This window comes from Idiotropiscis lumnitzeri, chromosome 13 (assembly GCF_059441095.1).
Source record: "Idiotropiscis lumnitzeri isolate Australia: NSW breed Sydney's pygmy pipehorse chromosome 13, RoL_Ilum_1.0, whole genome shotgun sequence".
Taxonomy (NCBI): domain Eukaryota; kingdom Metazoa; phylum Chordata; class Actinopteri; order Syngnathiformes; family Syngnathidae; genus Idiotropiscis; species Idiotropiscis lumnitzeri.
Genome location: NC_142403.1, coordinates 18844864 through 18872261, shown reverse-complemented (window position 1 = coordinate 18872261; position 27398 = coordinate 18844864). Strand labels below are relative to the sequence as shown.

Sequence of the window (27398 nt, the reverse complement as noted above, 5' to 3'; positions counted from 1 at the left end):
ACTCAAATTTTAAAATGTCTTTAGTTTAGTAGCACATCAACTGCTCTTGCTTCAAAATGTATTTATTTCATAAATAGAACAGCACTTTGATAAACATTTTCTGTAAGACAGACAAGAGGAATGACGGACAACACGAGTGATGAAAGCGAGTCCGAACGATTCTCACTGAATTTACGTGCTGCGTCTTCTGAGTCACATCAGGCCCAACGCAGATTGCTTACCAATTTCGTTTGGCCATCTTATTGAATTTAGGCCTGCACAATCTGAACACGCGGAAAATTCAACTCAACTTGAATACGTTCATAGAACAAGAAAACGTTTTCAGGAGGAGTCGATGTCGTCGTTCCAAGATAGAAGTGGTGAGTTAGAAAATGCTTACATGGCTGAGAAATCATCAACTCCGAGATATATATAAATATACTGTATCGCGGAATGTTCACTGCCTAGATGCTATTGAGCAGGCGTGGGCAAACTACGGCCCAGGGGCCGCATGCGGCCCGTTAAACGTTTTCATCCGGCCGGCCGAACTTGAAAAAAGTGAAATGAATAAACCTTGCTCATGTTTTACTTTCTAAATATTGTGTTTTTTCAAAGACATATTTTGTTGTAATGCTTTTGTTCACTTTCATTTCAAATTAAATGTATTTGTTTTTTCTCCGATGACAAAAAAACACCGTCCATCTGTCAAATCTTAGAATCCATTGTGGCCCAGCAGTCAAAAAGTTTGCCCACCCCTGCTCTCGAGGCTTTTTGTGTATATATATTTTATAATTCGTATGATTTCAAATATTTTTTTTAGTATATTCAGACTAGATTTGATAAACAGAGCCTTAAATTGCTAATGAATATAATTTAGAAATATCACAGGTTGATTAAGCGTCAGCCGACCGAGAGCAATCAACAAGCGTGGTCACAAATAAAAAAATGACATCATGACAATTTGCCCGACGCAGAACAGATAAAATAATTGACCTTCATGTGCCCAAAAAAAAAAAAAAACAATTGTCGCCATGGTCCTTTAAAGAGCTACATTGAGGTCACCTGGTTCTTCTCCCAAATTTTCTCTTGTCGATAGTTTATTGAACACTAAACCAAAATAAAAAATGTTCTGCTGCAGTGACGAAAAGGAGAACAAAAAAAAAAGATGATGACGACGACGGCGGCGGCAACCAAGACGTTGACGCTATCGAGGCGCAAAAAGGACTTTGAAAACTGCAAAATGTAAGAAAATCTCATTTTTTGATTCATAATTTAGATCACGTGAAAAATGATCACGTTTCCGCAGTCACTAGTTCATCACCATAATAATGACGACGGACCGCTAAAATGGACTCAATTTACTTCCGGTGAATTCTAATTTAGCGTTTAAAGGAACAATGACAGATTGATGATTCCACTTTTAGTTCGGCTTGAAATGACGACTGAATAACGAAGCGGCAAAATGTATTGACACGCCCACCTCCGAATTCAGTGACACTCCGATTTCGATCAAACTGCAATGAGGCCATGAAGCAGTCGACGGGGCAAACAACGAGAACGCAATCATTCCACCCAAAACAAGGGACGCTTTCCAAGGGAGGATCTTGAAAAAAGTAACAACTCCAACCTGGTCGTCTTTTTAAAACGGTTGTCTTGTTGGGTTTCTCAAGTCACCGCAACGTGATTTATCGATTTGGATTATTTTCATCGGAAAACACAAGAATCAATTGCTCCGAGGTGGTCCGAGGCCGTCGACATGCACGGGGGCGTCGTCACCACCGGGTGGAAAGCAACACAAAACATCCAAAAAGCTTCTGACAAATAAAATGAACGAGATGACTTTGAAAGGAGACGCAAACATTCGTCGGTCGAGAGCGGGTGTGCATCAGTCGTGACGAGCCGAGACGTCTGTCCGTTCGATGGACCGCCATCTGATTGGACGTATCGCAAGAGAAGGATGGAGCATACCGGCCTGAAACGAACACACGACTTTTGTCGCCGGGCTGAGTGAAGAAGGCCCAAAAAAATATATCTATTTATAGTACCTTGAATACGAGACCAATAAGAAGGGGGTCTTCCTGCAAACATTATGGCTTTAATAACACACTTTGAGGTCGGGAGAATCGAGACGAGAAAGCCGCACTGGCGCGCGTGCGAGTAGGCACAAAAAGAACGCATCTCTTTGGTATCGACGCAAAAGGAAAAATGCCGGCCGGGGGCTGGATGCTACAAGCGGGCGTTTACTCCATTTGTAAACATGAAAGTGCAGGTTGCCGAGTGGCGAGTGGTTGGCGCAGCGAAGGTCATGCGAGGGGAGGTCTGCCCGCGCTGCACTTCAGTCTTGTGGCTTCCCAACCACTGGAAGACGTTTCAGCTTCAGGTCCACATACTCGTAGTACACGCTTTGTCCTCACTAGTAAGCCATCTCGGCACACTAGAAGAATAATTAGCACACTCTAGTAGAACTGTCTGACGAGTAACTTTTTGCCCCCCCCTCCAACAAAGTCAACTAGTGCTGCAAGTGCAACTAGCGACACACACAAAAAAAACAACTTGTTAACACTAGTACTATGCATATGTTAACTAGTACTAATGGCATAACGTTTTGCATTTCACCAGTACTACTAGCGGTGCACGTCAACTAGTGCAACTAGATTGCACTAGCTAACATTTAGCGCTTCCGAGGCACGCAAATGTTAACTAGTGCAACTCTTACTATGAATAACATTTGCGAGTTAACTTGTGGCATGCATATGTCAGTTTGTGCTACTAGTTCTCCTCGTGCTTTACTAGTGCTACTAGCACTACACAGATGTCAACTAGTGACGTCAAATTAAACTGGTTATCATTTTGAATTTCACTAATAACATGCAGATGTACTACTAGTGACATTCTATTGGTTAACATCTAGCGTAGAGTTTTGCCCTAATTTTAACGGGTATGTGACAGTTGTCCTACGAATGTGCAGAAATGTAGCACATTAGTGGAAGGCAGTCATGGGGAGGAAAAAAAATCACGGCCAGTCCAGTTAAAAAAAAAAAAAAAAAAAAAAGCTACTAGTGCACTGAATTGTTTTTGTAATGAGGACAAAGAGTGTAGTAGTGCAAGCTAAGAACGGAGTGTGCAATGCCATGCAAGCAGAGTCGTCTGCTCAAATGAAGTTCATACGCTGCTTCAAGGACCTTCAAGCGTTAAGGTGCCCAACCGTCCTTTGGTTTCAAGAGCAGCTGCAGCCGAGTCCACTTGCGCAATGGACTTCCACCAAACTAAGCTTAGAAGACGGTGCGAGTGGTCGTGGTGGGGGGGTCCGATCAGCAGTGGGTGACCTCGATCGGAGAAAGCGTCAGGACACTACGATCGTTGGAGTAGAAGTTGTCGGTGTCAGTCCAAGACCTGAAACGAGTCAAGGTAACTGGCGGTTAGGACGGCCACGCTGTGGGCGGGAGCGCAAAAAAGGGGTGGGCCTTCAGCTACCTGGCTCGTTAGCTCTTCACAGTTTTTTTTTTTTATTTATTTATTTTTTAGATTTAGAAGAAACGCAAGCAGGACGGAACAGAAGGCAACAATGAGGGATGGAAAAGTGCAACCGGATTTGGAAATGCAATTTGAGTCAGCATCTTTGTTCTAAAGGCGGCACATGACATGAGACTTCATCTACTCAGCCCAAATCCAAATGCGACTTGCAACTGAATTTTTCCATTCAGCTCTATTTGCCAAGAAAAAGACAACCGTTTTAAGACGTGCTAAAGCCCGAAACAGGGCGACCCAGCCAAGCGACTTGAAATCGGTCGCAAAATGGCGCAAATGCGGCTGGACCGGAGGCAAATTCAGTTGTAGCCGTCGAGCACAGCTGCGGTCAGCGGAGACCTCGCAGCACAAAATCCCGCTCGGCTTTACGGGGCGAGCATAGCGGAAAGAAAAGCACCTTTCGGATAAAATGTTAGGACACAAACCCAAGAGGGGGGGGGATAAAAGAGACAAGCGGGAAAGAGGAAGATTTCTGACAAGATGACGTTTGCGGTGTGAGCAGGTGACAAACCGTGGAGATTAAAAAAACAAAACAAAATGGACACTGTAGTTTGGTCGAGATGCACAACGAGTTCAAATGACATCAAGAAAATTTACCGAAATGTATTACAATAAACGACATCATTTTGCCCATGTCGGTAAATTCGGTGTTTAAAAAAAAAAAGAAAGAAAAGTCTTCTGTCTGCGGCGTTGTTCATGCCCCTTTAAGACGGCCAAAGCGCGTGGGGTCACGTGACTCCTCCCACTTGATCAAGAAAGAAAACAGACGACGCGGCTGGCGATTCAAATCAAGGAGCTGAAGATGAAGTAACGTAAATTGAAGTTGTCCCTGTGTGCTTGTCCCGAAAAGAAATTCGACATCTGTCATTTGGAACTATTTTGGGTTACATAAAGATGTTTGAACGTCTAAGAGGTGAACGCGATAGCCTAGCACATAGCTAAAGATAGAGCTCATCTAGCTACAGTGGAGCACACGTGATTTAAACGCCTCATAAAAGTAGCCGACAAGAGGTACGAAAATATACCATTATGGACAACATTATTTATATTGTCTACAAGAGACCTTTACACCAATTTAGGCCTTTGCACATGGCATTAAAGCACCTTGGAGCAAGCCATTTGCAGAAAAAGGTAAAAAAAAAAATCCTGTCATTTGTGACATTGTTCAATTCATGAAAAGCAAGCTATTTGGAATGTTTATACAAATGATTTTTATACTTATATTTTTCAATGAAAGTAATGTGTGCCAGTTAATAAGCATTTCCTGTATTTATTCTGATTTTGGTCCATAGGGGGGAATTTATCGTGCATTTATAGTTATCGATATAAAATGGCGCAATTTATCGTGATATTGATTTGAGGTCATATCGCCCAGCCCTAACGAGAATGTTCAAAAGTGTGACTAAAGTCGCAAATGTGTAACGAGAATCTGCAAATACGTACAGAAACCCGTAAGCGTGCGATCCGTAAACACCGGTACCCTTGATTGGATTCTCGTTTCACATTTGTGACTTCAGACACGCATTTGCAGATTCATGTTCCACAAATTGTGACTGCAGTTGAAGATACAAATTCCTTTGACACATTTGTGGATTGAAAAGTGCATTTGTAAAATGTTTTGCTTCAACAACTTGAACAACCGGAACCAGTTGGACTCGTCAAGACGAATGCCGCGGTGCAATTGGCTTTGGCGCTTTTGATGAAAACTAGGTCACTATTGCGTAAAAGGGGTGCGACAAGGTGACTTGACATTTGGAAAGGGCCAAGAGGTGTGACAACTCGACGGGGACACACATGTCGCGTCTTCGTCAGGGAAAGCCTCTTTGACACCTCGTGTCGTGCGTGTCTCTTCCAGCTTTTGTCGCCCGGAGACGAGTCAGCTGTTGGCAGCATTTGATGCCGCCCCCGACTGACTTGATCTTTTTCCTCCTGACGCAGGAAACGTGGACAGCGAATAGTGCGACCAAAAGCCGACGCCGTTTGGCTTTCTTGCTGCACGACGTCCATCTTTCAAGTCGCCGCTTAGGCTGATGACTAAGTTTGCAAAGGTGAGAAAAATGTTTCCTCGCCGAGGAATTGGATGTACTTAACGGTAATATGAAATGATGACCCAAAGAGATAATCTCATTAAAATGGCACGTTCATTATTTTTTGGGACTAATTGAAGGTCTTGTGGGTTAATGACATTTTTACTTGATGCTACCAAGTGGCATAATTATTCACGTGCGCCGACGCTTGCAATTATGCGCGCACGCAACGGAAGTGAACGGTCGCAGTTTGAATGTCTTTCAGCAAACGACGAGCTTCGTCTCAAATAATTGCGATCTTCTTGAGGAACGACCAATCCAAATTGGGTTGACATACTTTAAATCAATTGCTGAGAGGCGCATTTGACCAAAGATGAACCTTTTATTTATTTTTTGAAGTGTGTGTAAAATTTCAATCAAGCTAAAAGCTTTCTTTGCATCCTGAAGTCCGTTTCAATTGGATCAAACCAATAATTTGATTTGCGGCAACGCCATGGAAGTAGTCGCCTCGACGTCGCGACTCATTCGTCTCAAGATGGCTTCCGGAAAAGGAGCAGTGAGCTCTTTTGTGACGATACGGGAGAATATACAGTTTGTTGTAATTAAACGATACTCGAAACAAAATAATTATGACCAATCTTATTATTGTTGACCAAACCACCAGCCTACTTTCCCATAAATCCAATCACGTCTGCCTCTGGGCACTGAAGTCCTGAATTTCAGGCACCAGTGGACCTTTTCTTATTTTCCATCTGTGGTGGGAAGGCGCTGTTAAAGCGCATCATAAAGTGTCCCTGAAAGTGGGGTAATAAATGGAAAAAAAAAAAAAGAAGAGGCAAAGACCATAAAAAAAGACGACTGGTTCAAGAAGCAAATTAGAATCTTCGTTTTCCCATCGCTAGTCGACTCTCTCCACATTGGCGCCGATGTCATCAAAGAACTGTCATGATGCTCCGAGCGGCGCCAACCTTTAGCTCTTTGGTGCCTGCCACCTTCAACATTTGAAATTGCCCCTCCCCCGAATGCTGTTGTGCTCTGCCACGTTCTGATCAGAAACGTTCACGCCTGCAGACGGTTTGATTGTCATGTGTCGCCGTTGTCGTCCTCCCCACCTGTTGCTGCGGCCGGATGTGTCGCAATGGTTGCTGGTGCGCGGGCACTGTCCGGTCATTTGCTCCAGGAGGCGGGCCAGGCGGCAACAGCCGCTCTGCCCGTGTTGGTAGCAGCACAAGGACTCCACACAGCTGAGCGCCTTGGCCTGGGTGGCTGATAAAGACTGCAGGACGGGGTTGGAAAAAAGATGGAGATTAGTGGCACAAATAAAGCCACACGAGTCATGATGGTCAATTGGTATTTACGCTGCATGCCGTCACAGGGAATGGTCGACGCATTCAAAGCATGCCACCACATGGGACTGAAATGTACAAAATGAAGAAACACAAAGCTAGAATTTCAAAAACCTTCCGGCCACGTTTTGTCACGCCATCAAAATGGAGCCGAGTGATGCAGGCCGTCAAACAATCGGATGGATTCGGAAACTGCCACTTCAATTGAAAAGAATGACTTGCATGGAGCAAAAAGGCAAAAGTATTCCATTCTTCTTGACTTATACGCTGTGATGTTTCGCCTGGGATGCAGCATCTATCCCACCGCAGTGAGTCCATGCATGGCATTTGAATGCGAGCGCTCAGAGATTGTTGAGAGCGAGATGAGCTGTGGCACGGTCGCCTCGAGAAGCTCAGCGCAGGTCAACTTGTCATAGCTGCGATCCGTCACTCCACATCATAAACCGACTTCAGTGTGAGCCACGGCCGTGCAGCCGCTGATTCATAGGAGGCGCTTCTCCGATTTTCGTTTTTTTTTTTCAAAATTGCGATTTAAAAAAAAACAAAAAAAAACTCTCTGAACATCCTTTAATGGTCTCTGGATTTGACATCTGTGATGCATTTTAGTTGAGTTTATGGTGGACTAGAAACTAGTGATTGACCGATATACTTTTCTTCAGGGGCGATACCGATTATTAGTAGTATGGAGGCCGAGAACCGATATTTGAAGCCAATATTCGTTTGTTGAAAAAAGGGTTAAAATGGTGTCCAAATTTTAAAAACTCCCAAACTTGACAAACATCTGTAAAGTTTACGACGGCAAATAGTTTTCAATTAATTGTGAGTCGTAAAATGTTGGCAAAATCTGTTGCTTTAACGTCCTATGCTTGCGGGGCCTCGAGGTGAAAAAACAAACAGGCAGCTGACTGCTGATTGGCATGTTCAAGCGCCACTCGGCTTGAAAATTTACAGTGAAGTCCAAAATAAAAACGAAAAAGTAGACTGATGATTCGAGACTGAATATGGAATCGGATGCAGGCCGCATACAATATGATTCGGGGAAAATATAAACGAAAAGATTTCAGCATGCCCAAGTACATTCCTCTGTCAATTAAAAAAAAAAAAAAAAAAAAAATAGCAAGACAGGCGACCAGGTTTGGGAAACTTTCGACGAATCTGAGGGGTCGAGGCGGACGAGGACTTTGAAAGTTGCACAAGTGAGGATGCAAGCACGTTAAACACAAAGGACAACTCAAATCGGATGCGAGGACGTCATCCCGACGGACGCAAATCAAATGAAAGGTTGGGACTGACTGACAAGCGTGGCACGAGGATTGATGAGTGACGCAGGCGGGTTGGCTGGTCCGTAGCACGTCATTCATTTTGCTGCGAGGGGGGGGGGGGCAATGACAGGACAGTACAATGGCAGAATCGAAATGTTACTACCTAGGGGGGTCAAGGGTCGGGGCTGGGGGCAGCGGGGGGAGGAGAAGCAGCTAGCAGGTGCCAATTGTCCTCCCCTGGGCGCCGACGGGCCTTAACAGAGTCATATTCTGGGCCGACTGAACCCGCACCCTTTTCCATCTGAAGGACACAAGACGCTAAGTTACGGTGAGCTCCGTTGGCGGGATGGAACGGCTTCGCGCCAGCTCGGTTGGAGCGTAGACGCTCAAAAAGCAACAAGTCAGGCGAGCCATCATGCAAGTTCACGTCACGATTCTTTTTTTTTTTGTAGCCACGTAGCAGCATTGCTAACGTTTCAACAGATTGGGATTAGTCAAGTGATTACATTTTTTAATTAATTACAAAAAAATGCCACGATTAACTAAATTAATCAAATTTTTTATTATTTTTGTGAATCTTGTAATTGATATTTACTTAAATAATAAATCTTGCAATGAATGCAAAATGACCAAATATGAAGTATGCCAAATTCAAAGACTGTTCGAATATCTTTCTTTGATTTTTTTATTTTTTATTTTATTTATTTTTTTTTTAATACGATCAAAACAGAGACATACTACTGGCATTTTTTCTGGGAAACATTTCTCAAAACTGCTCACAAGCGCCAACACTCCAGCAGTGTTAATTTGCAAGGTCCAGTGTTCACTTTTGCACCGTGTTTTGTTCTGAGACGATGTGCTAAAGATGGACAGCTAATATGGTGCAATATTTGCAAAGTATTTTGGAAGTCTGCACCTAAATTTTAGCTTTATTTTCTATGCATCGTATGATCTTTTAACGATTGCTGGAGCCGCAAACCAGAAAGAGGAAGTTTGTGAGGCAGAAAAAAAAAATCACAACCCCTGAATGTCAAATTGTGAATGCGGCCACTGGATATGCGGTTTCATTTCTGAGAAATTAACCATTTAACGCATCAAGACAAAAACAACTAATAACCCATAAAAAGAATTATCAAGAGAAAGCAGTTGACTGGGCAACACAGACATAACATGCACCCCAGTTAACCTGTTGGTGAGACTTTAAAGGAAGAAAAAAAATAAATAAATAAAATTTTGTCACTTTCTGTCGACTGAAAATGACATCACAGTCGCTCAGGGCTCACAGCTCACCAGTTTACTGAAGCTGAAACCTGAGCAACTGTGATGTCATTTTGATTTGACCGGAAGTGACAAAATGGCCGCCCCCGTGAAGGCTAAAAAACGGGTGAGCTCATATTCCGCAAATGCAATATTAATCAAAAAGTCATGTTTAGATTAGTGAAGGCGCTTAAAACATTTTATTGCAAAGAATTTTTGGGGTGGACTTCCCCTTTAATGTTTACTTTATGCTAATAATGTTGCGGTAATTATTTATAATAGTAACATGTTACTTAAACATTATTCAAAAAATATATATTTTTTTTCTTTTTAAAGATGACCAAATCAAAGTCACATAGCAGGCTGGCCTATTGAGTGTATTGATATCTGTAATTGGAAAAAAAAAAACAACATATTTCCAAGTCATATTATCATGCTCGTGAGGCAGCGGCAACATGCAAGCGCGTAATGGCATGAACTTCCATTGCGGGTCTGAAAGTTTGTCATGCCGCCTTAATGGCCCGGCGTTGCGCTCCAATCAAGTTGAAACCATGCAAGTGGACAACTTGGACGTCTTAAGATGGACCCGAATATTTGATCATGCTAGAAATCACATGGATGCTTTTGGACTGAGACGAACGACAGAGACTACGAGATGGCTTTTGTGTGTGTGTGTGTGTGTGTGAGACATGCCAACCTTGTCCAGATGGTCAGCGGGAAGAATTTCTTAGCATTCAATTTATGCTTATTAGGAATGGCAGCGTTCCAGTAACGAGTTATGAGTCGGTGCCAAAAACGTTATGGTAATTACTCAAAAGGGACACGCCCCCCTTGAGTGATTCAACAATTATTTATCCACTCAAAGAGGAATGTTGCAATCAGACATCTCAGATTTTTTTCCCCCAGTCAAGCAAGGCATGCAGAGAATGAGATGATTGATTTTTTTTTTCTTTTTTGCTCAACCATGCCTTTCCAATACATGCAGTAACAAAGTCAATACGAGGTCCCTGTTCTAACATGTTTGCAAACGGCATGCTGCCAACGATGGAATCCATTTCGGACCTGCGAAACGACATCGTTTTCATGCCGAGGAGAGCTTATTCAACAAAGCAGTGCTTCGACTTTGAAAGAAATATGTTTGCCGTATTTTAACGTTTTTACAAAATAAGCGTGTTATCAATTATTATTATTCTACAAATTCAAGTTGAATAATTCAAAAGCAATTTCTTGATTTGTACTAATTAATTTTCAGACATTTTTAAACGGTATTACTTTTGTCAGTTACAAGTTCTTTTATTGTGGGGTTTTCGTTCATTAGTCAAGGGGTACCAACTATGTGTGTGTGTGTACGTATAATTTCTGACAACGCCTTCCTTGAATACGTTATAAAAGGATTCATCGCCTGGATCTGTACAAACTAGTTGGCCCAAATCAATTAGAACAAAAATATGCCATTCTTATTTGAGCGAAATCGTAACGTACGAAAATAACTCGGAACACGGCGTATTTGAAACTCGGGACTGACTCGGGCTCATATCCTCTACCTAATTTTGCCCAGCTGATTCTTGGCTCGGGACAGAGGTTGAAGAGCGATGAAGTCATCACCTATTGCCACACAGTTGGAATACATCTACACCGGGAAAGGAGTGAAAGCATACGGAGAGGTTAGACATTGAGGAAAAAAAAAAAAAAAACACGACGACAACTTTCGACAAACGTTAGAGCAGACACAGACAAGCTTGGAGACATTTTTTTTTTCCCCCTTCAGACAAAACGGAAGGAAAGTCGTTTCCCGCATAAAGACGACCATGCACGTTTTGACAACCGCGTGTTTGCGTTTCGTATCTAAAGGCGGTCACGCTCGTTTTGAACGTGCCACCTCATGTCGTACTTTTGCGGCAAATTTGTAATCAGAGTATTTTCCTTAGCTTTCAGTCCGAAATTTTCATCCTCTGGCTTTCGTCATATTTTAATGTCAAATTTTATGAAATAGTTCACACAGAGGAAAAAGTCAAAAACAACATCCTGAGCCCAACATCCAAAAATTGCTTTTCGGTGCACTGGCGCAACAACGATGGATGACTCAAAAATTGTCCCCCAACGCCTTCGGCCACAAGTCGTACCTGACTTTTCTGCGTGCTGGTGGGCTGCAGATGTCGGTAGAACACCTTCTTCACCACATCAGGAAAGAGGCACGTTATGACGATGATGATGATGGCGAACCAGGCAGAGCCGCTGGACAGCAGTTGAACAAACACAAAATACATGTCCTGGGTGTGGAGGAATGGCCTGGAAGAGAAAATTACTTCAGATGCGTTGCGAGTCGTTAGGATATTTGATCAGAAATGACATCCATTCATATTTTGATCGGATATCGTAATATAAAATGTCGATAAACTCTCAACGATGACAGACTCTCAAATTTCGACATAAAAGATGCTCGTTTGATGACGATCAAGTGGATTTCGCCGAACTTTCCTTACCAGATGATTCCACCGTAGAAGAGAGAGAAGATGAAGTAGAAGGCGATTGAGCCCCACGTCACAAAATGGTTCATCCATGTCCAGAAATGAGTTTCTAATGCAAGCTGTTATAAAAGTAGACAGAAGAGAGACATGCCTCAAACATTTACATCGGCACGTTACGAAACAATCTTTGAAACGTTGGCTTTGGAATTTCAAAAGAAACTTTGAAATTGTTTACCTTTAAAGTGACGGTGATGACCATGACGGTGAAGACCAACGTTCCAAACGTCCAATTGCCAAACATCTAAGTGACACAAAATTAATGTTAAACAAACATCAACCCCGTTTAAAATATTTCACACGTTTTAAAGACCATCGATTTCTTTTCAAAGCTGTTAAACGTTTGCGTGTCCAAATGGACAGGGAGTGTGACACCTAAGTTTTTTCTGTCAATAAAGCTTGAATTTATGCAGTTCAATCATTAAAATAAGAGCGCGACCAACTTGGAAAAGAAAAACAATTCATTTGGAAATGAAACTACGTAATCAAAATTGGCTGAAATCATTTCTGGACTCTGGAAACTAAAAAAAAATAAAAATAAAAATATGGTGCCAATAGAAAAACTGAGTTGTGGCTAAACGAGTGCAGAAAGCTTTGAAAACGTAGAGCCGATGCTTACCAGCTGCCGGTTAGCTCGCAAGATCTGAAAACATGCACGGCATGGAGGCGGGGAGTCGATCAAAGATGGCAAGAGGAGACAAGTGAGAAAAGTCAGCAAGTCGGTTAGTTGTGACACAAATTGCAAAGAGAAGCACGATGAAAACGTCGAAAACCAGATTCCAACACTCAAATGAATTCAACTCCACAATGACAAACGTGTTGAGGAAATCGACAATTAAGGAGGCGCGAGTGTGTGCAAAAAGCCATGCAAGGCATCGACGACATCGACACGATGACTCGGCAATTTGCTCTCAAGAGAAGACGCAACACTTTGAGAAACGAGACCGAAACGAACACCCGCGCTTGAACGTAACGACGCACGCGCACCTGTCCGTTGCCCATAAGTGTGGTGTCTTCGCCCATCAGTATGTAGGATCCGAAGAAAAAGACAAACGCATGACAGAAGCCCAAAACAGTCCAGTAGAGGAAAGTCCGGAACGATAACAGAGAATTCCGGCTGATGTCTCTGAAAGAAACATTTCAAATATTCATCGTATGAAACGTGTCATTTATTTTCGTGCGCTCCCGGGAGGATACCGTACCTGTAGAGGACTGGTTTACTTTGCAGGATGTGCGGATGAACAAGCTGTTCAAAGAGACTATACACCAGGATGGGCAGTGAGGTAAAGCAGATGTTGTACAGCGTCAGATAAACGCTGTCATACAGAGTCTGGAACAGAGTCACAACGGCAACATTAATCCACATCTTTGCTGAGATTAAAAGGTACAGACACAGATTGTTAAAACACGGCAACAACTTTGCGAATTAAAACAGAACAGACCCAAGAGGGGAAAAAAAAAAGAAAATCGTCATTTAAATAGTCAATTTTCTGAGCTCTAGAGTGCCCCTAGTGCTGAAAGAAAAATCCACAGAAAAGATGCATGGTTCAAAATCTAGGGAAAAAAATAGCGTCTTATAGTCCGGGAAATACGGGAATTATTTTTTTGGGGCAGTTTTTATAATCAACGCCTTTGTTTGAGTAGCAACGTTTGAATTTGGAGGAGCATTTGAGAATAAGTCAAAATTTAAAAAAAAAGAAAAAAAAAAAAAAAGGCCACACCTTTTGAAGGAAGCCTGAAAAAAAATAAAGGAAACCCTCCTGTTGTCATTTTCTGTCAAAATGACCCGTCTTCACTAAACCACTAATATAAGTAACTTGAAACACCAAATTTCCACCTGACATGGAAATGTAAATTAAAGCAACATTTGGCTTTTTCCAAGCTAGGAAAAGTCATAAAATTGAAAGTGTTTCGGGGACGGTTTTAACACACTGGCGGGTCATTTTGGCCCGAGAACAACAGCAGGGTTAAGCGAGTTGTGAACCCCGGAGCCATTTCAGGCGTTGGCCAACATGAAAATGAAAAATAAACATACTGTACAGTCAACAATCGGCACACAAAAAAAAACTTACTTGTTGTGAAAACAGGCAGAAGAACTGGTATAAAAACTGGGGTGTGATAAAACACACATTCTACAAAAGAAAGAAATCAATCCATTGGAAATGGAACAGAATTAATTATCATTTTTGGTTACGATAAATATTTTCTTAATGAACTGCACCATTTGCCAAAAAGCTCATTCTCAACTTACCTTATAGAAAAAATATTGTACAAGTGTGGCTATTCGAATGTAGTAGAAGTGACCGTGGACCAACAATAGTTTGGCCAGAAATCGAAATCTGGCAATTGCATAGTCACTGTTTCTCACGGCCTGCCGACCTTCCTTTCCCATAATTCCTGCCGTAACACAAACAAAATATCAGGGCGAATGGATTCCCACACGGCGAGAGTGCAAGATTTAAAAAAAGAAAATTGTGTTTACCGATGCCGACGTGGGCTTCTTGAATCATACTGACATCATTGGCGCCGTCCCCAACCGCTAAGGTGATTGGTTTCTCTGGGGAGCTTTTTAAAAGACGCACCACCTGGACAAAACAAAAAGGAATCCATTTCAAAGTTTTTTTTTCCATGCATCATTTATTGAGATGCTATACTGAGCGATGTTTCTGCTGGGTAACCTCTCATTTAAATACACGAGTAGAAACGTTGCTAAACGTCATTTTTAAAGTTTCAATCATTATTTAACTTTTTTATACTGCATTAATACTTAAAAATAAAATTGAATGTATCAGCAAATACAAAAAAAAAATAAAACAGTCATGATCATCTGTGTAATAATTACCTCGTGGGCTGGCAACTAATTAAACAATTTAATTTGTAAACTATGCAGATAAGTTGATTTAAAAAAAAAAAAAGAAACTTTGGCACAAGATTCTTTGATGACATAAAAAAGTAAATGATTAAAGATGAGATGCGATGTGGCGCTTTGGTGTCGACTGCTGACAAAAAGAAAATGTAATAAAACACGACTGGTGAATTCGGAACATAAAGTCCGACTGTTGCTACCTTTGCCTTCTGCAGCGGGGCCATTCGGCAGCAAAGCACGGCCGAACACTTTTTACAAACTTCCATAAAGAGCTTTTCATGTTCCCTCAACGCCAAAGATAAACTGGCTCCGTCCACAACCAGTCCATGTTGGATGACGTGGTCCTCTTTTATCCTAGCAACAAATGTTAGCACAGCACAAAATCAATCATTTAATTGATTTCTTTTCTTCTTTTTTTTCTTTAAAGCGGCAAAGGTCACCTTCGAGCCAGTCTACGGAGCTGCTCGGCGCACTCGTTGTCCGAGCGTTGCTGCAGGAGCTCCAGGATGTTCATGGTTCTGTGGAAGTGACCACAGGACAGGCTGACGCTGACCGCCGTCTCGTGTTTGTCGCCGGTCAGAACCCACACTTTGATTCCGGCCAGGCGCAGAGCCTCAATGGTCTCCTGAACTTTGTCTTGGAGCCTGACGGACGGAAAAACGTAGATGAGAAGAATGAGCCGCGAATCGTTTACACATCGGCGATCAACAATAATGCGCATTTACTTAATAATTATTTTTAAATAAATAAACCGATTTTTCTCTTAAGTTCAACGATAGTCACAGTTCATGTTATTGTTTTACAAGTGAAGCGGACTCCATATAAACCTAAACATACCAGTGGTGGGCGGTCAAGACCTTGAAGGCCTTCTCTGGTTGCCGAACAGAATCAAGAAAACGTGATCATATGTCATATTTTATCCTAGTGTTGAATTTTTAGGTGAGTTTTTATCCAATAAGAATTCAGCTGGCTCGTGTTGCCAGGCAGATTTCATAATGCCAGTAGCATGCACTATTCTTTCCGAGGCCTTCTGATCCAATCGTGCGGGCGTCTGTTCAGTCAAAGTCAATCGACTTTCAGTTGCTAAGAAATCCTTACTTGTCTTCCACGCCTGTCGCTCCGAGGACGTGCAGATTTTTCTCAATGTAGCTGAAGGCCTGTTGCAGTCTCTCTTCCCTCTGCTGCAGTGCCGTGCGGGCGCTGTTCAAGTGCAGGTCCACTTCAACATAATCCTCTGGACTAAAGTGGCGACATGCTACCACCAGCGTCCGTAAGCCTCGCTGCAACACAAGAGCAAAGACGAAAAATGAAGACGCCGAAGCACATTTTGTTGGCGATACTTTTTTTTTTTTTTTTTTTTGCGAAGCGTTGTAAGAACGTTAGATGTGACCGAGCGCAAATGCATAAAAGATGTTAAGCAGGAAGGGCGACATATGACTCACCAAGGCAAATTCATCGACGTGAACTCTTGTCTTTTCTATCTCACCGCTAGCGGCGAAAGGAAGGATGGACGACTCCGCTCCTTTGGTGAACAGCATTTTGCCGCCTTGAGATTGAATCCAAGTCGAGGTAAGTTTTCAATCCAATTCAATGAAAATGAACAAAAAAAAAATCCCAAAACATAAGTTGAAATATATTTTTTTTTCCATATTTCATCAGCAGTTAATGATTACTTAATATCATTTTTAATTAATTTATTTTTAATATTCATTTTTTTCCCTCTCAACATGTGCATCATTTCAACAATTCAAAAAGTCGGATTACCTGAAGGGGTCTCTAGTATGACGCTCATCCTTCTGCGGTTTGCATCAAACTCTAACACATGCAGCAGTTTATATCTGAAGAAAAAAAAAAAGTGACTCATTTTCATGAGAAGAAGAAAAAATGGTCATTTCTTAAACTCAAATGACATGTTAAAAACGATGCATCATTTTCTTTCCACGTCATAATTCTTTGCCACTTTGTCGTGGTTTATTACATAAATTATTTTATGGAAAAGTTCAGTGGGTTATGAATATATTCATGCGTGTTGAAATTAATTCAATGCACACTCAACTTGTTGTTATAAACTGTTAAGTGTAATGCACCAAGATAACGTTACTTATTCACGGCCAGCCTAGTTGAAATGAATATAGTTTTCGACTTCTATATCCGTCAATGGCAGTGAATGAGTTTATAAAAAAAAAAAAAACACAGGTTTAACATATATGACCTACTTCTCTGGTTTGCCAAACGTTTTGATTTCCATTGTGTCACCTCTGATGCCAGTAAAAGTCACACCAATTCTAAAGAGGAAAATTAAAAAACAAATGTACTGCCATTGATTGCGAAACCGGCCAGTCCACGCTCTCGCCAAAGTTGGCTTTTACCTCTTTGCCGCCTCGACTAAAGCTTTCTCGTCTGGTGACGCCGCGTAATATTCCATTTGGTTGGAGGCAAATCCGTTGACGTGGGAGAATGCGTCTCCCGCGCCGCCGGAGAGGCAGTCTGGCTGGTCGTAGCTGATCTGGACGGTGTGACACAACGACACCGCCTTGAGGAATAATAATTCCTCTCCGTCCTGAATGGTGGGGGGGGAAACGAGACTCAGTGTTTGTTTGGATTAAAAATTCAAAACACAAAGTTGGCGTTTTCTCCAAATTACCAAATTTGGTGTCGAGCCATCCGGTGAGTCGTCAGTTCGACCCTCGGGCACGAGTTTGCCGTTCACTTCCCAATACTTGAGCCCATTGATGGAACACTCGCGGAATTGCATTTCGTTTTCTGTCAATGTGCCAGTCTTATCGGTAAACACATATTCCACCTGTCAAACAAAAAAAAAAATGAAAAATACGACATTCGGGATACCACAGCTAACAACATTTTTTTTTTTTTACTTCTTTTATGTAAATCATTCGGTGTTTATTCAGCATTTTTTTTTTTTTTTTTTAATTAAAGTCCAAAATGTCAAAGGTTGCTTCGATTTTCCCTTCCCGTAAGCAATACCGAGCACGTCGACCTCATACCTGGCCGAGTTCTTCATTAAGGTCTGAGGTGTTGACTTGAGCTTTCTGGTCGCTCTCCTCGTGGTAAAGGTCCAAATCCCAGCCTATGAAAAAGGAGCCGAGGAACTTCTGCATCTCCACGGTGACGTAGAGCGAAATGGGAATGATGAAATTGTAGAGAACCAGGAATGCCAAGAAGTCGGAGATGAATTTCAGGATCTGTCGGAAGAAAACTGGTGTTTCATTCAAGCGAAACAAATAAGAATATACGCTTGTAAGATGGAGACATCTTACTGGGCTGCTGTTCTTCTCTTGATCCGTCTTTTGGTTGTAGAAGGGCTCGTCCCATTTGTCCTCGGCCTGCCAGGCGTACTTCAGAATGGTACTGAGGACGGCCTCCAACAGCAGGATGCCCAGGTAGATGATTAGGAACGTATTCATAGATCTGACGTGAGAAAATGGATTTCACAACACGGACTTGACCAGCAGCATTGTTGTAAAAAATAAAAAAAATTCATTTGAATCTGGCTAATCTGGAAGGCGAGTTTCATTTTGTAAAAATCACTTGACCGCAGCAATATGAAATGATTCCCATTCAGGCATGAAAATGCTCACTTCTCTACTGCAGAACGTTTCTGAGACTTGCATTTATAGTTGAGGGCCATTTTTGACTCCATCCCCGTATAAACTGCAACACCTACGGGGAAAACACACACGTGGAATTAATGCGTTAATGGGAGGCGGAACAGAAAATAATTGAGCGCCACTTGTTTAGTGACTCTCTTTCTCTAACTCACTGTCCAACTGTGCTTGAAGCAAGCCCCGCCCACTTTTTTTAACATTGATTTATTTTTAAATATGTACATGTGACTCACCGAATATCTCTTTGGTATTTTTCAACCTGGCCCCTCGTAGCAGCAAGTTTTCCGGACCTAGAGGTCTGACATACAATGGAAACAACGTCGCACAAAGAAAGATGTTGTTGTAATTACAAAATATAAAGAAATGTCCTATTTTAAGTCACACTGAAATGAGAAGTTCCCGACACATTATGAGAATCTCACCTGACAATGTCCTCCCCGTGGTGAGTCACCGTTATTCGACCAACAAACCTGGGAAGGATCGGGCCCGTTAGCAGGGGTTGACTTGGATTTGGAATTTGGGCAAAAAAAAGTTTTGTGCGTGAAATTACCTGTAGAGGTCAGCTTCTGGTTGCTGACACTCCACGACGGCCTGCAAAGTCTCCAGTTGGGACACTGACTGACATACGGACGTCTCTGCCGCTGAGTAGTGTGTCTACAGAAATGGACAGAAAAAACAAGGAAGGACTCAAATGACGCTCATTTTCCCGCCACTGCAGAAATGAGCCGACGGACTTTGCCGATGGTGTAAATGCGCACAAACAGCCACGCGCTGTGGACGACGCGGCGAAATATAGAGCACAAACAATAGCGGCCTGCATGGTAATCATTTTCTCGGCGGCATCTTTCCACACCTTGAGATTCGTCTCTCCATCGAGGCTGGCGGTGGTAATGTGACAGGTGCCCTCAGAACGGTCCGATGACAGCAAGACCAGATCGGCTGGGAAGGTCTCATCTTTGGCTACGCGTACGATATCCCCCACCTGCGCAAACACGCCACAGAAAGTCATGGAAATTGAAATAACCACAAACTTTTTTTTTTTTTTTTAGAAAATTCCGCTAAGATGGCGGCGCCTTGTGACATTGCTAATTACTGCTCTTTTCTCTTGTTGCTGTGAGTTGTATTAAAAAAAATTTTTTTTTTTAAATCACATTTTAGGTTGCTTGATTTTGACAAGAATTCCTGGCCTCTTTTTTAATGCTCTTTTCTTTTTTTGGAGATGACCGTTTCGGTCGTACCCTGATGTTCTTGGATCTTGTCTGGACCAAGCTTCCGCTGCGAACGACAAAAACAGGGGCCCCGTTGACCTCGTTGTCAGCCTTGTGCCTCAGCCAGTCCTCGTAGCCCTGCGAAGACACACGTGGCGAGACATGAAAAAAAAAAAAAATCGCATTTTGCAACATATTCGCCGCCTAATCAACGCTAATGAAGGAAATTTTGGATCCTGGGGAAAAAAAAAAAAACGCAGCAAATATTCTGAAAGTGTTTTACAAGAGAAGCAAGCCACAGTTCCTCTCACCGTCACGCGATGCGTGACGCTAGCTCTGCATTCTCGAGCCAATTAAAGGGAAGTGACCAAGTAGAAGTTGTCACCTGTTTTATGGCAGTTACTGTGATCACAAAGAAAAGAGGCAGACCGCTCGTGACGGGGGAAGTCGGCGTGTCAATCATTAACTGGAAAGACAAACACAGGAAACATGATCAAATCATTTATTCATTCATTATTACCATGTCATTGCCGGTATGAATCTTTGGTGAAATTTGAATAACTGCCGTGCTTCGCTTGTTGTAGTTGACAGTGCAAAATGCGTCGATAGTTGCTCTTAATGCTGTGCCTTCTTCAGGAAGATTTCCACCAAGCAGTCTAGTTTAGTTCAGTTCTCGGAAAGAGTTTTTACTCGTGGCGGATATTTGGCATTTTGCCGGTTATTTAATTATTATTATTATTTTTTTTTGTAACTTTCAAGGACGATAAATTAAAAGCTGGTTTCATTTTGTCTCTCTGCAGCACACTTCTCTGTCTCTTTGCTGTGCTCGTGGCCCTGCCTGCAGAAGCAGATTGGCCCGCCCACCGCATCATCTGATTGGTTCCTTGTGCAGTACGTAGCAGCCAATCACCAGTAAGCTGCCAGTTTGTTGTTCACCTCAAGTCACACACACTACGGGAGAGGTCCTGCGAGCAGGTCCCGGAAGGTAAGGCAACAGACTTTGAGCCTGGGGGTTCCGTGCACTTTTTGTTCGTGTTTTAAAACTAAGTTGTCTATTTTCTAAAGCTAAAAAAAAAAACATGTTGTAAATCACTAAAGTTGTTTTAGAAACATGTGCATGGAGGCATTTAAACTAAGTCAAGTTTTGAATTTTTATCTTTCAAAATTTTAACACCATTTTTTCAACAAACGAATATCGGCTTCAAATATAATTTTTCGGCATCAACCCTGAAAAAAGCATATCGGTCATTCATTAAAAAATATACACAAATTTCGTCTCTCTTCCAACAATATAGCATCAAAATAGTCACATCAGAATTTAAGAGGGATGGATGTGTTTGCTTATTTTTCGCATTATGCCATGTCAAGAAAAAAAATAAGTCACTGAAAAATATGAACTCTATGAATTTGAGATATATTGAAAACATTGTATCCATGATCCGGCGTAAATATGTCAACGTAAAAGTTGGTGCGACGCGGCGAGTCTGGTTGAATAGCGCCAATCTCGTTATCCATCTCAGCGGATTTTTTAAAAATGCTCCGATTTGTCTCTTTCAGACCCGTGAGGCAAAGATGACTTAAGCTTCACTGACAAGTCGCGTGGGTGAAAATAGCCTTTTAAGAAAGAGTCAAGTCAATTGCTCGGGCTTCGCTACGCAGACTCGAGCAACTGACGAGCGCTCTGAAAATTTGCCGGCCCAATTCGACTCGGGCGGGGCGGACTGATTCTTTGAGATCTTGAGAAGTTCTTGAGAAGGATGGTTGCAAAGCTCCGCATTTGACTTTATCGACTTTGCTTTACTAACCTGGACCAGGAAGATGATGAGAAAATAAAAGTTGGCGATCCTTCTGAACTGCTCGAACAGATTCTTGGGGACGAAATTCCAAATGGTGTACTGCAATAGAAGAAGAGAATATTTAGAGTGCATTTCAATTGATTCTTTCTGAATTACATTCACACGCTTATATTTTGGAATATAAAGTTGGAAAAAAAAAACATATATATATATATATATATATATATATATATAAAAAATAAAATAAAATAAAATATATATATATATATATATATGTATGTATATATATATATATATATATATGTATGTATATATATATATATATATATATATATATATATATATATATATATATATAAATTCAACTAGTAATGCATTGTTGCATGCCTGAGAACAGAAGACTAACCCTAAATATTTTCTTGGTGTTGTATCAAGAAAAACTGCTCAATTTCAGAGTGGTGCGATAATTCATTAGCAATAAATATAGGACAGCCTTTTGACATCTTTTAATGTGCAATAAAACAATAAAATAGCCACAGATTTAGCAATACGCTTTGAAAACGGACATGCTTTTTTCCTGCCATACTACAATAACGTGTAATTGCACATCCACTCCACTAGGTGGCAGTGGCGCTCTCCTTGGCCATTCGGCGCAGCGAGTTCGTTTTGCAATGAAAATGCTATTATTTAGAGTTGCGGCGAACAGTGGGCGCAAATTGTTTTCTTCTTGGGGGGCGTAACAGAAAATAATTAAGAAGCACTGCTTTCGAGTAACTCCCCCCCCCCCATGTCCCACACACTTTAACTTTGTTGAAATGACAAGACGCCCGCCTCATCCTTGCAACCTTTGCAATAAGACGACACTGTGCTAATCATCTACGGATGGAGGATTCGAGGTGTAGACGGAAAGGACTTCTCGCCGCTCGGAAGTCACAAACGGGTCAAACAATAACATGTCGCCTGTCAATAATTAGCCCGCGAACGAGTTAAAGTCGACCTAAGATGGTCGGTCAGCAGTAATGCAATCTTCCACGCGTGTCGCCTCGTCATCTCTGGAACGGAAAAGCGGAAGAAAATGCATCCAAACTTGGCATCTCTCGATGAATGGAAAAGTCTTAACGCTAAAACGAAACGAGGCCCGATTGCGAACAAGTCACACTGTCGCAATTCAAAGCATACCTTTGATGATATGATTCTGTTGTCAGCAAAACGTTGAGGTATGTAGTGGCCATGCTGGGGGAAACGGTTTGCGACGTAAACCGTCCTGGTGTCGCTTTGGTGGGGGGGGTCAAAGCCCTGGAGAAGGTCGGACAGAAGAAAGATGAGAAAAAAAAAAAAAAAAAGAGACGAGAACATCCATAAATAATAAGAGAGGTCATCAATTCCAATTCAGTCACTTGAAAGATTAGTAATCCATTTTAATTAGGAAAGTAACATTTAATTGAATTGGAAGAAATACTTCTTTCTCTCGCTTGACAAGTCGCCGAAACTCACCTCGAGCAAGAGACAAGATAGTATTGTAGCCGGAACAAAAAAGATGCTCGCATGATTTATTGTCATTGCGAATGACTATTTATCCTTTTTTTAAATTTTTTTTTTTTTTATGAGGAAGGTCATGTCTGCAACATCAAAAGTTTTGAGGATGACAACAAAACACATCAGACAGGACAAAAAGCATAAACAAAGAGAAATATGAGTCATATTATTATTATTTGCAAAAGAAAATCAAAAATAAATAAATGTGATGATTTTTCACCGATCATTTAAATCAAACTTCAATGTGTTCACTTCGTGCATGTTTCATCACGTCATTGTCGGGTCGCGCTGACACGTTTAATAAATCGTCACTGTTCTCTGAAAAACATGAATGTCCACTTAGTTTTTTTTTATTTTCACATTAATTGGATGTCGGTCATGCAGAAACAATTTTCACGTAAAAATTAAAAAGACGGAAAGGACGGAAAGGAGTCTTTATCATTGCAGAGCACTGAAATAGGACAAGTGTTATTTCATTTTTTTTGCATTTGCAAACTCGCCAATTATTTGATCAAATTGAGGAACCAGCCACAAAAAAAAAAAAAGAACGGAAATGTTTGAGAAATTAGAATTTACAAACATAAAACTGGTTACAGTCTGCCAGGTTCGACATGAGCAATATTCAATATTTTGAGTTTTATCAACTTAGAATCTTTTCACCAAACTATGCACATCATGTTAAAACCTTCCATAAGAACATTTTGAACAAGATGTGAAGCTCAGAAAATGTTACGTATTCAGTTACACAAAGAAAAGTCAATTTTTTTCTCACAAGCTTAAAAAAATGCATTATAAAGATGCGAACTCCGACACTCAAGGCAAGAGCGCCGCCCGCCACCGTGAAAGGCACCAAGTGACGTCTATGTTGCTTAATAATTGCGACTGTTTGTTATCTTAGCCGCGAAGGTTGTCTTTGGAAAGAAGGAAATCTTTCAAATTTGAACAATCCATCCGTGAAGACAAACTGACGTGCGCGACGGATCGTGAAGCGTCGTCATCCACCGCCTTGCAAACAAAATAAGAAACTGCAGTCGAACAAACATCAGCTGCCAGGAAGTTACAAGTGCAAACGGAAAACCACATGTGGTGAAATGGCTGCCGAGCCACGACAGAACAAAGTTACTCGTCCTGCAGTCTTGCGTCAAGACATGAAAATGCAGGTGCACGAAAATGTTTGCGAAAGGTTTCGGAAGAAGGCGCGCTGGAAAAGTTGCCTTTCCTTGGCTCCAACCGTCGTTATTTTCACATCCACTTCACAAGTGCAACACGACCTTCTGAAGTGAACACAAGCGCCTCACCCGCTGTTCATGCGGTGCAGTCCATTTTTTTTGCCACATATTTGGTTAAAAGCACACATTAGACGTTTACACTAAACCGGACTCCTTGAATTTCAGCTGCAGGTCTTATAGTTTAATGAAAACAAACATTCGCTTTAGTACGTTTAAAATAGTTTTCTATTTGTTGTGAGTTAGTAGACTGACATTTATTCAAATTTCGTCAGTCTGTTGCCTCCCATGGTGCGTGTGATTTGAGGTTTAAAAAAAATAATAATAATAATAAAAAGCAAACAGCCAGCTTTCTGATTGGCTGCAACCCGCACAAGGAACCAATCAGATGGTGCTGAGGGCGGGCCAATTTGCTTCTGCAGGCAGACCCACCAGCACAGCGAGAGCGAGAGAGAGATGTGCTGCAGCAAGCCAAAATAAATCAGTTTATGATTTATCAGCCATGAAAGTAAAAAAAAAAAAAAAAAAATCGGGGAAATGCCAAATATCGCTAATACGCATCCAGTATGTCGACGCCTATAAACGTGACTATTATTTGCAACTTTGTCTAACTTTTTACTGTCCTGCTAAGTATTGCCATTCACAACCACATAATAATGTGAAAATGAAAAAAAAAATCTTCCTGCACAACCAGACTTCATGTTCTGGAAACAGGAGTCTTTTGAGACGTCAACTTGACAATTAGCCGAGGTTGCGGAAGGAAGACATGAAGACTAAGATTTGTCCATGAGGACTCATCCAAATGAATCAGATCTATTCTTGCGCTGCAAAGGACAGACCAAGAGTCAATGAATTCAGAATAATGACGGAAATAAGCAACGACGCTCTTTCGCAAACTGATTGCCATGAAATCGAGCAAGAGGTGAATAATGCAAAGCTTTATTTTACGGATAATTACCTCTTTCATTTGAAGTCATAAAATTGCGAATAAACTCCTGAGGCACATGTGGACCAAAGCCAATGTGTGCATTCGTCGATCGGTCGAGGCCTCACACTATTTTACTGCAGCCCGATCTCCAGTAAGTGTCACGTTTAAGTACGTCAAGTTTTAAGTTACATTTAAAACGCAGTGCAACGCAAAACATCAATTGTGCTTCAAAAAGAGATAAACCCCATTTAAGATGTTTCAGTAGCATACAAAATCATGAATGATGTCATTCATCATGATAGTTTCTGTGAATCAGCCTAAAAAAAAATGTGTTATTGGGACAGGCCAAGGTGAGTGACCGTCGCCCATCAGATAGAAAATGGAAATCGCGGCTGGGTGTGATAAGATAAGCACCATTGACAACTTATTGAATGTTAAGGCCCGAGATGTTCGAATGTCTACATCAACACTCTCACGGAGGAATTGAAGTTGCAAATACTTTGTTAGCCATCATGTGGAATTGTGATCCAGGTCAATAACTTTTTCATGATCACCTTTTAGTTAATAATTTAGTCATTGCTGCCTACGAAGGCAGCAATTAGTTAAAAAAAAATAAATGCATAAAAAAATATGAATGCTTAAAACAGTAGTGTTCAAAGTGCTGTAGTGGAAAATTTGGGCGGACCAAACTTTTGGTGCTGGTGCAAACTGATCAATGATTAGAAAATCGCGTTTAAAGTGCACACAACAAAAATCACGCGAGACCTCCAAACGTTTGCTGCTTTGCAAATGCAACGTCACACGCAAATGCCTCGCAAAAAAAAAAATGTGCAGAAATGATGCGTTATTACGACCGAGCACCGAACTACGCAACAGAAAAGAATTGGAAGGCTACGAGACAAACTAAACGCTAAATCATTAAACAAGAATGCGCAGGAGGATCTGCCAGGGTCGACGCGCTTGCCAATTCATTTTGGCACAAGTGTAAATTAAAAAAAAAATGAAAAGGCCATCTCTAATTTTGACCAGTTGGACCGAACTAACTTCAAACTGACTTTGCAAAAGTTGGAAAAATGTACCCATAAGCTGCGAGAGCGTCGCAACTTGCGCCAGCTGGAAAGCAACTCAACGCTAACAAACGTCAACACAGCCGACGTTGTTTTGTTCTCGTTTGCAAATATTCGACGTTTGTAAATTGACTAAAGTACTAGCTTATCGGCTGACACTTTTTTTTTTTTTTTTGGGTGGACACATCATCCACAGGAGCTACTGGACAAGGCTAGCTAGCAAATAAACCAACTAAAGTTGCTCCACATTTTTATGGGCTACAGTCATACGTCATTCAAGACACAAATCCACAAATCTCACACGCACTTGAAAGCATCTTGATCAAAAAAAAAAAAATCTTACCAGCTGCTGTCGTATCCATCGTAGCATCCTTGCAAAAAAAAAAAAAGAAAAAAAGAGACGTCCCAAGTAGGCACAGCAGCCGCTAGCCTGCACTAGCAACTAGCTACTCCCGTGAAAAGCGTCCCACCACATCAACGTTTCCCCCCCCAAAAGGCAAGTCCTCCTCGCGATCGCATTACGCGACACATTCAGACTGCGTCCTCGTGCAAAAAAATCCGAGCGCCTCTTCCCATTTTGCGCTGATATTCGGACAAACGCGCCACCGTAAAAGTGCCACACGACTCAGCTGACGAAGTCCCAGCAAGCTACGCTACATCTCTTCCCTTCCCTTCCCTTCCCTTCGCTTCTCTTCTCTTCTCTTCGGTTCTTGTGCGCTGTGCGGCTGCTCTTTCCTCTTTCGGCTCCAGCAGCGCTCGGCGCAGTCGACGCGCTCCGGGCAGCCTTGCAGCGCCCCCTGTTGATCGGCAAAAGAACTTGCGGCCTCTGGGTAAAACACAGGCTGACCTTCTGCGACGTGTTCGCAAAAGAAAAAGGAAGAGGTGGCAAAAAAGTGCTCAGTCACGAGTACAAGGAAGCAAGTAGAAAGGCAATGACTTGTGTAAAATGAAACTTTAGTCAAATTCTTCAAAGGTAACACTACAGCTCTTAAATATAGGTAAGTGTTTTTTTCCATGTCAAATAGAATCGTCCCTTTTCGGTTGCCGGTCCTTCCCTATGGAATGAGCTCCCATTAAATGTGAGGCAAGCCCCGCCCCCTCTCTGTCCATTTTTAAAACCCATTTTTATTCTTTAGCTTTCAACTCCACACGAGACTGTCGTTGTTTAGCTATTCTTCTGCTCTCAATTATGTCTTTTAATTTGTGTGCTAATTTCCCGCG

General features: G+C 41.7%; 1 protein-coding gene and 1 long non-coding RNA gene across 3 annotated transcripts in view; one reads left to right on the top strand and one right to left on the bottom strand.

The window, feature by feature from the left end:
* Positions 1 to 46: 46 nt before the first annotated feature.
* On the bottom strand, positions 47 to 27071 carry atp11b (ATPase phospholipid transporting 11B). Of its 2 annotated transcripts, XM_088313756.1 has the most exons (31): positions 26521 to 27068; positions 22600 to 22716; positions 21430 to 21519; positions 20010 to 20090; positions 19655 to 19762; positions 19270 to 19398; positions 18967 to 19070; positions 18839 to 18886; positions 18650 to 18714; positions 18390 to 18471; positions 18069 to 18219; positions 17796 to 17993; positions 17435 to 17593; positions 17160 to 17350; positions 17007 to 17075; positions 16555 to 16628; positions 16233 to 16336; positions 15889 to 16070; positions 15231 to 15434; positions 14991 to 15144; positions 14407 to 14509; positions 14176 to 14321; positions 13997 to 14056; positions 13127 to 13254; positions 12912 to 13050; positions 12544 to 12567; positions 12103 to 12168; positions 11883 to 11986; positions 11523 to 11688; positions 6647 to 6810; positions 47 to 3372 (listed from the first exon to the last, which is right to left on the bottom strand). In XM_088313756.1, exons 1-31 carry the CDS (start codon positions 26545 to 26547, stop codon positions 3291 to 3293), a joined length of 3519 nt encoding a protein of 1172 aa, XP_088169882.1. In that variant the 5' UTR covers positions 26548 to 27068; the 3' UTR covers positions 47 to 3290. The 2 variants fall into 2 exon arrangements, with proteins under 2 accessions (XP_088169882.1, XP_088169881.1); XM_088313755.1 differs by lacking the exon at positions 47 to 3372 and having other exon boundaries at positions 5897 to 6810; positions 26521 to 27071.
* LOC148324907 (uncharacterized) overlaps positions 4228 to 27398 on the top strand; it is a 32240-nt gene continuing 9069 nt past the window's right edge. Inside the window, exons 1-4 of the long non-coding RNA XR_015846364.1 lie at positions 4228 to 4319; positions 5446 to 5555; positions 16283 to 16359; positions 20425 to 20609. This is a non-coding gene — a long non-coding RNA (uncharacterized LOC148324907). The remainder of the gene's footprint in view (positions 4320 to 5445; positions 5556 to 16282; positions 16360 to 20424; positions 20610 to 27398) is intronic.

Coding starts and splice junctions, on each gene's coding strand:
- atp11b (XM_088313755.1), bottom strand. CDS start 26,547: ATGCTACGATGGATACGACAGCAGCTG. Junction 13,051..13,126: donor AGTAAACCAGTCCTCTACAG/GTACGGTATCCT, acceptor TGTTTCTTTCAG/AGACATCAGCCGGAATTCTC. Junction 12,169..12,543: donor TGCGAGCTAACCGGCAGCTG/GTAAGCATCGGC, acceptor TGTGTCACTTAG/ATGTTTGGCAATTGGACGTT.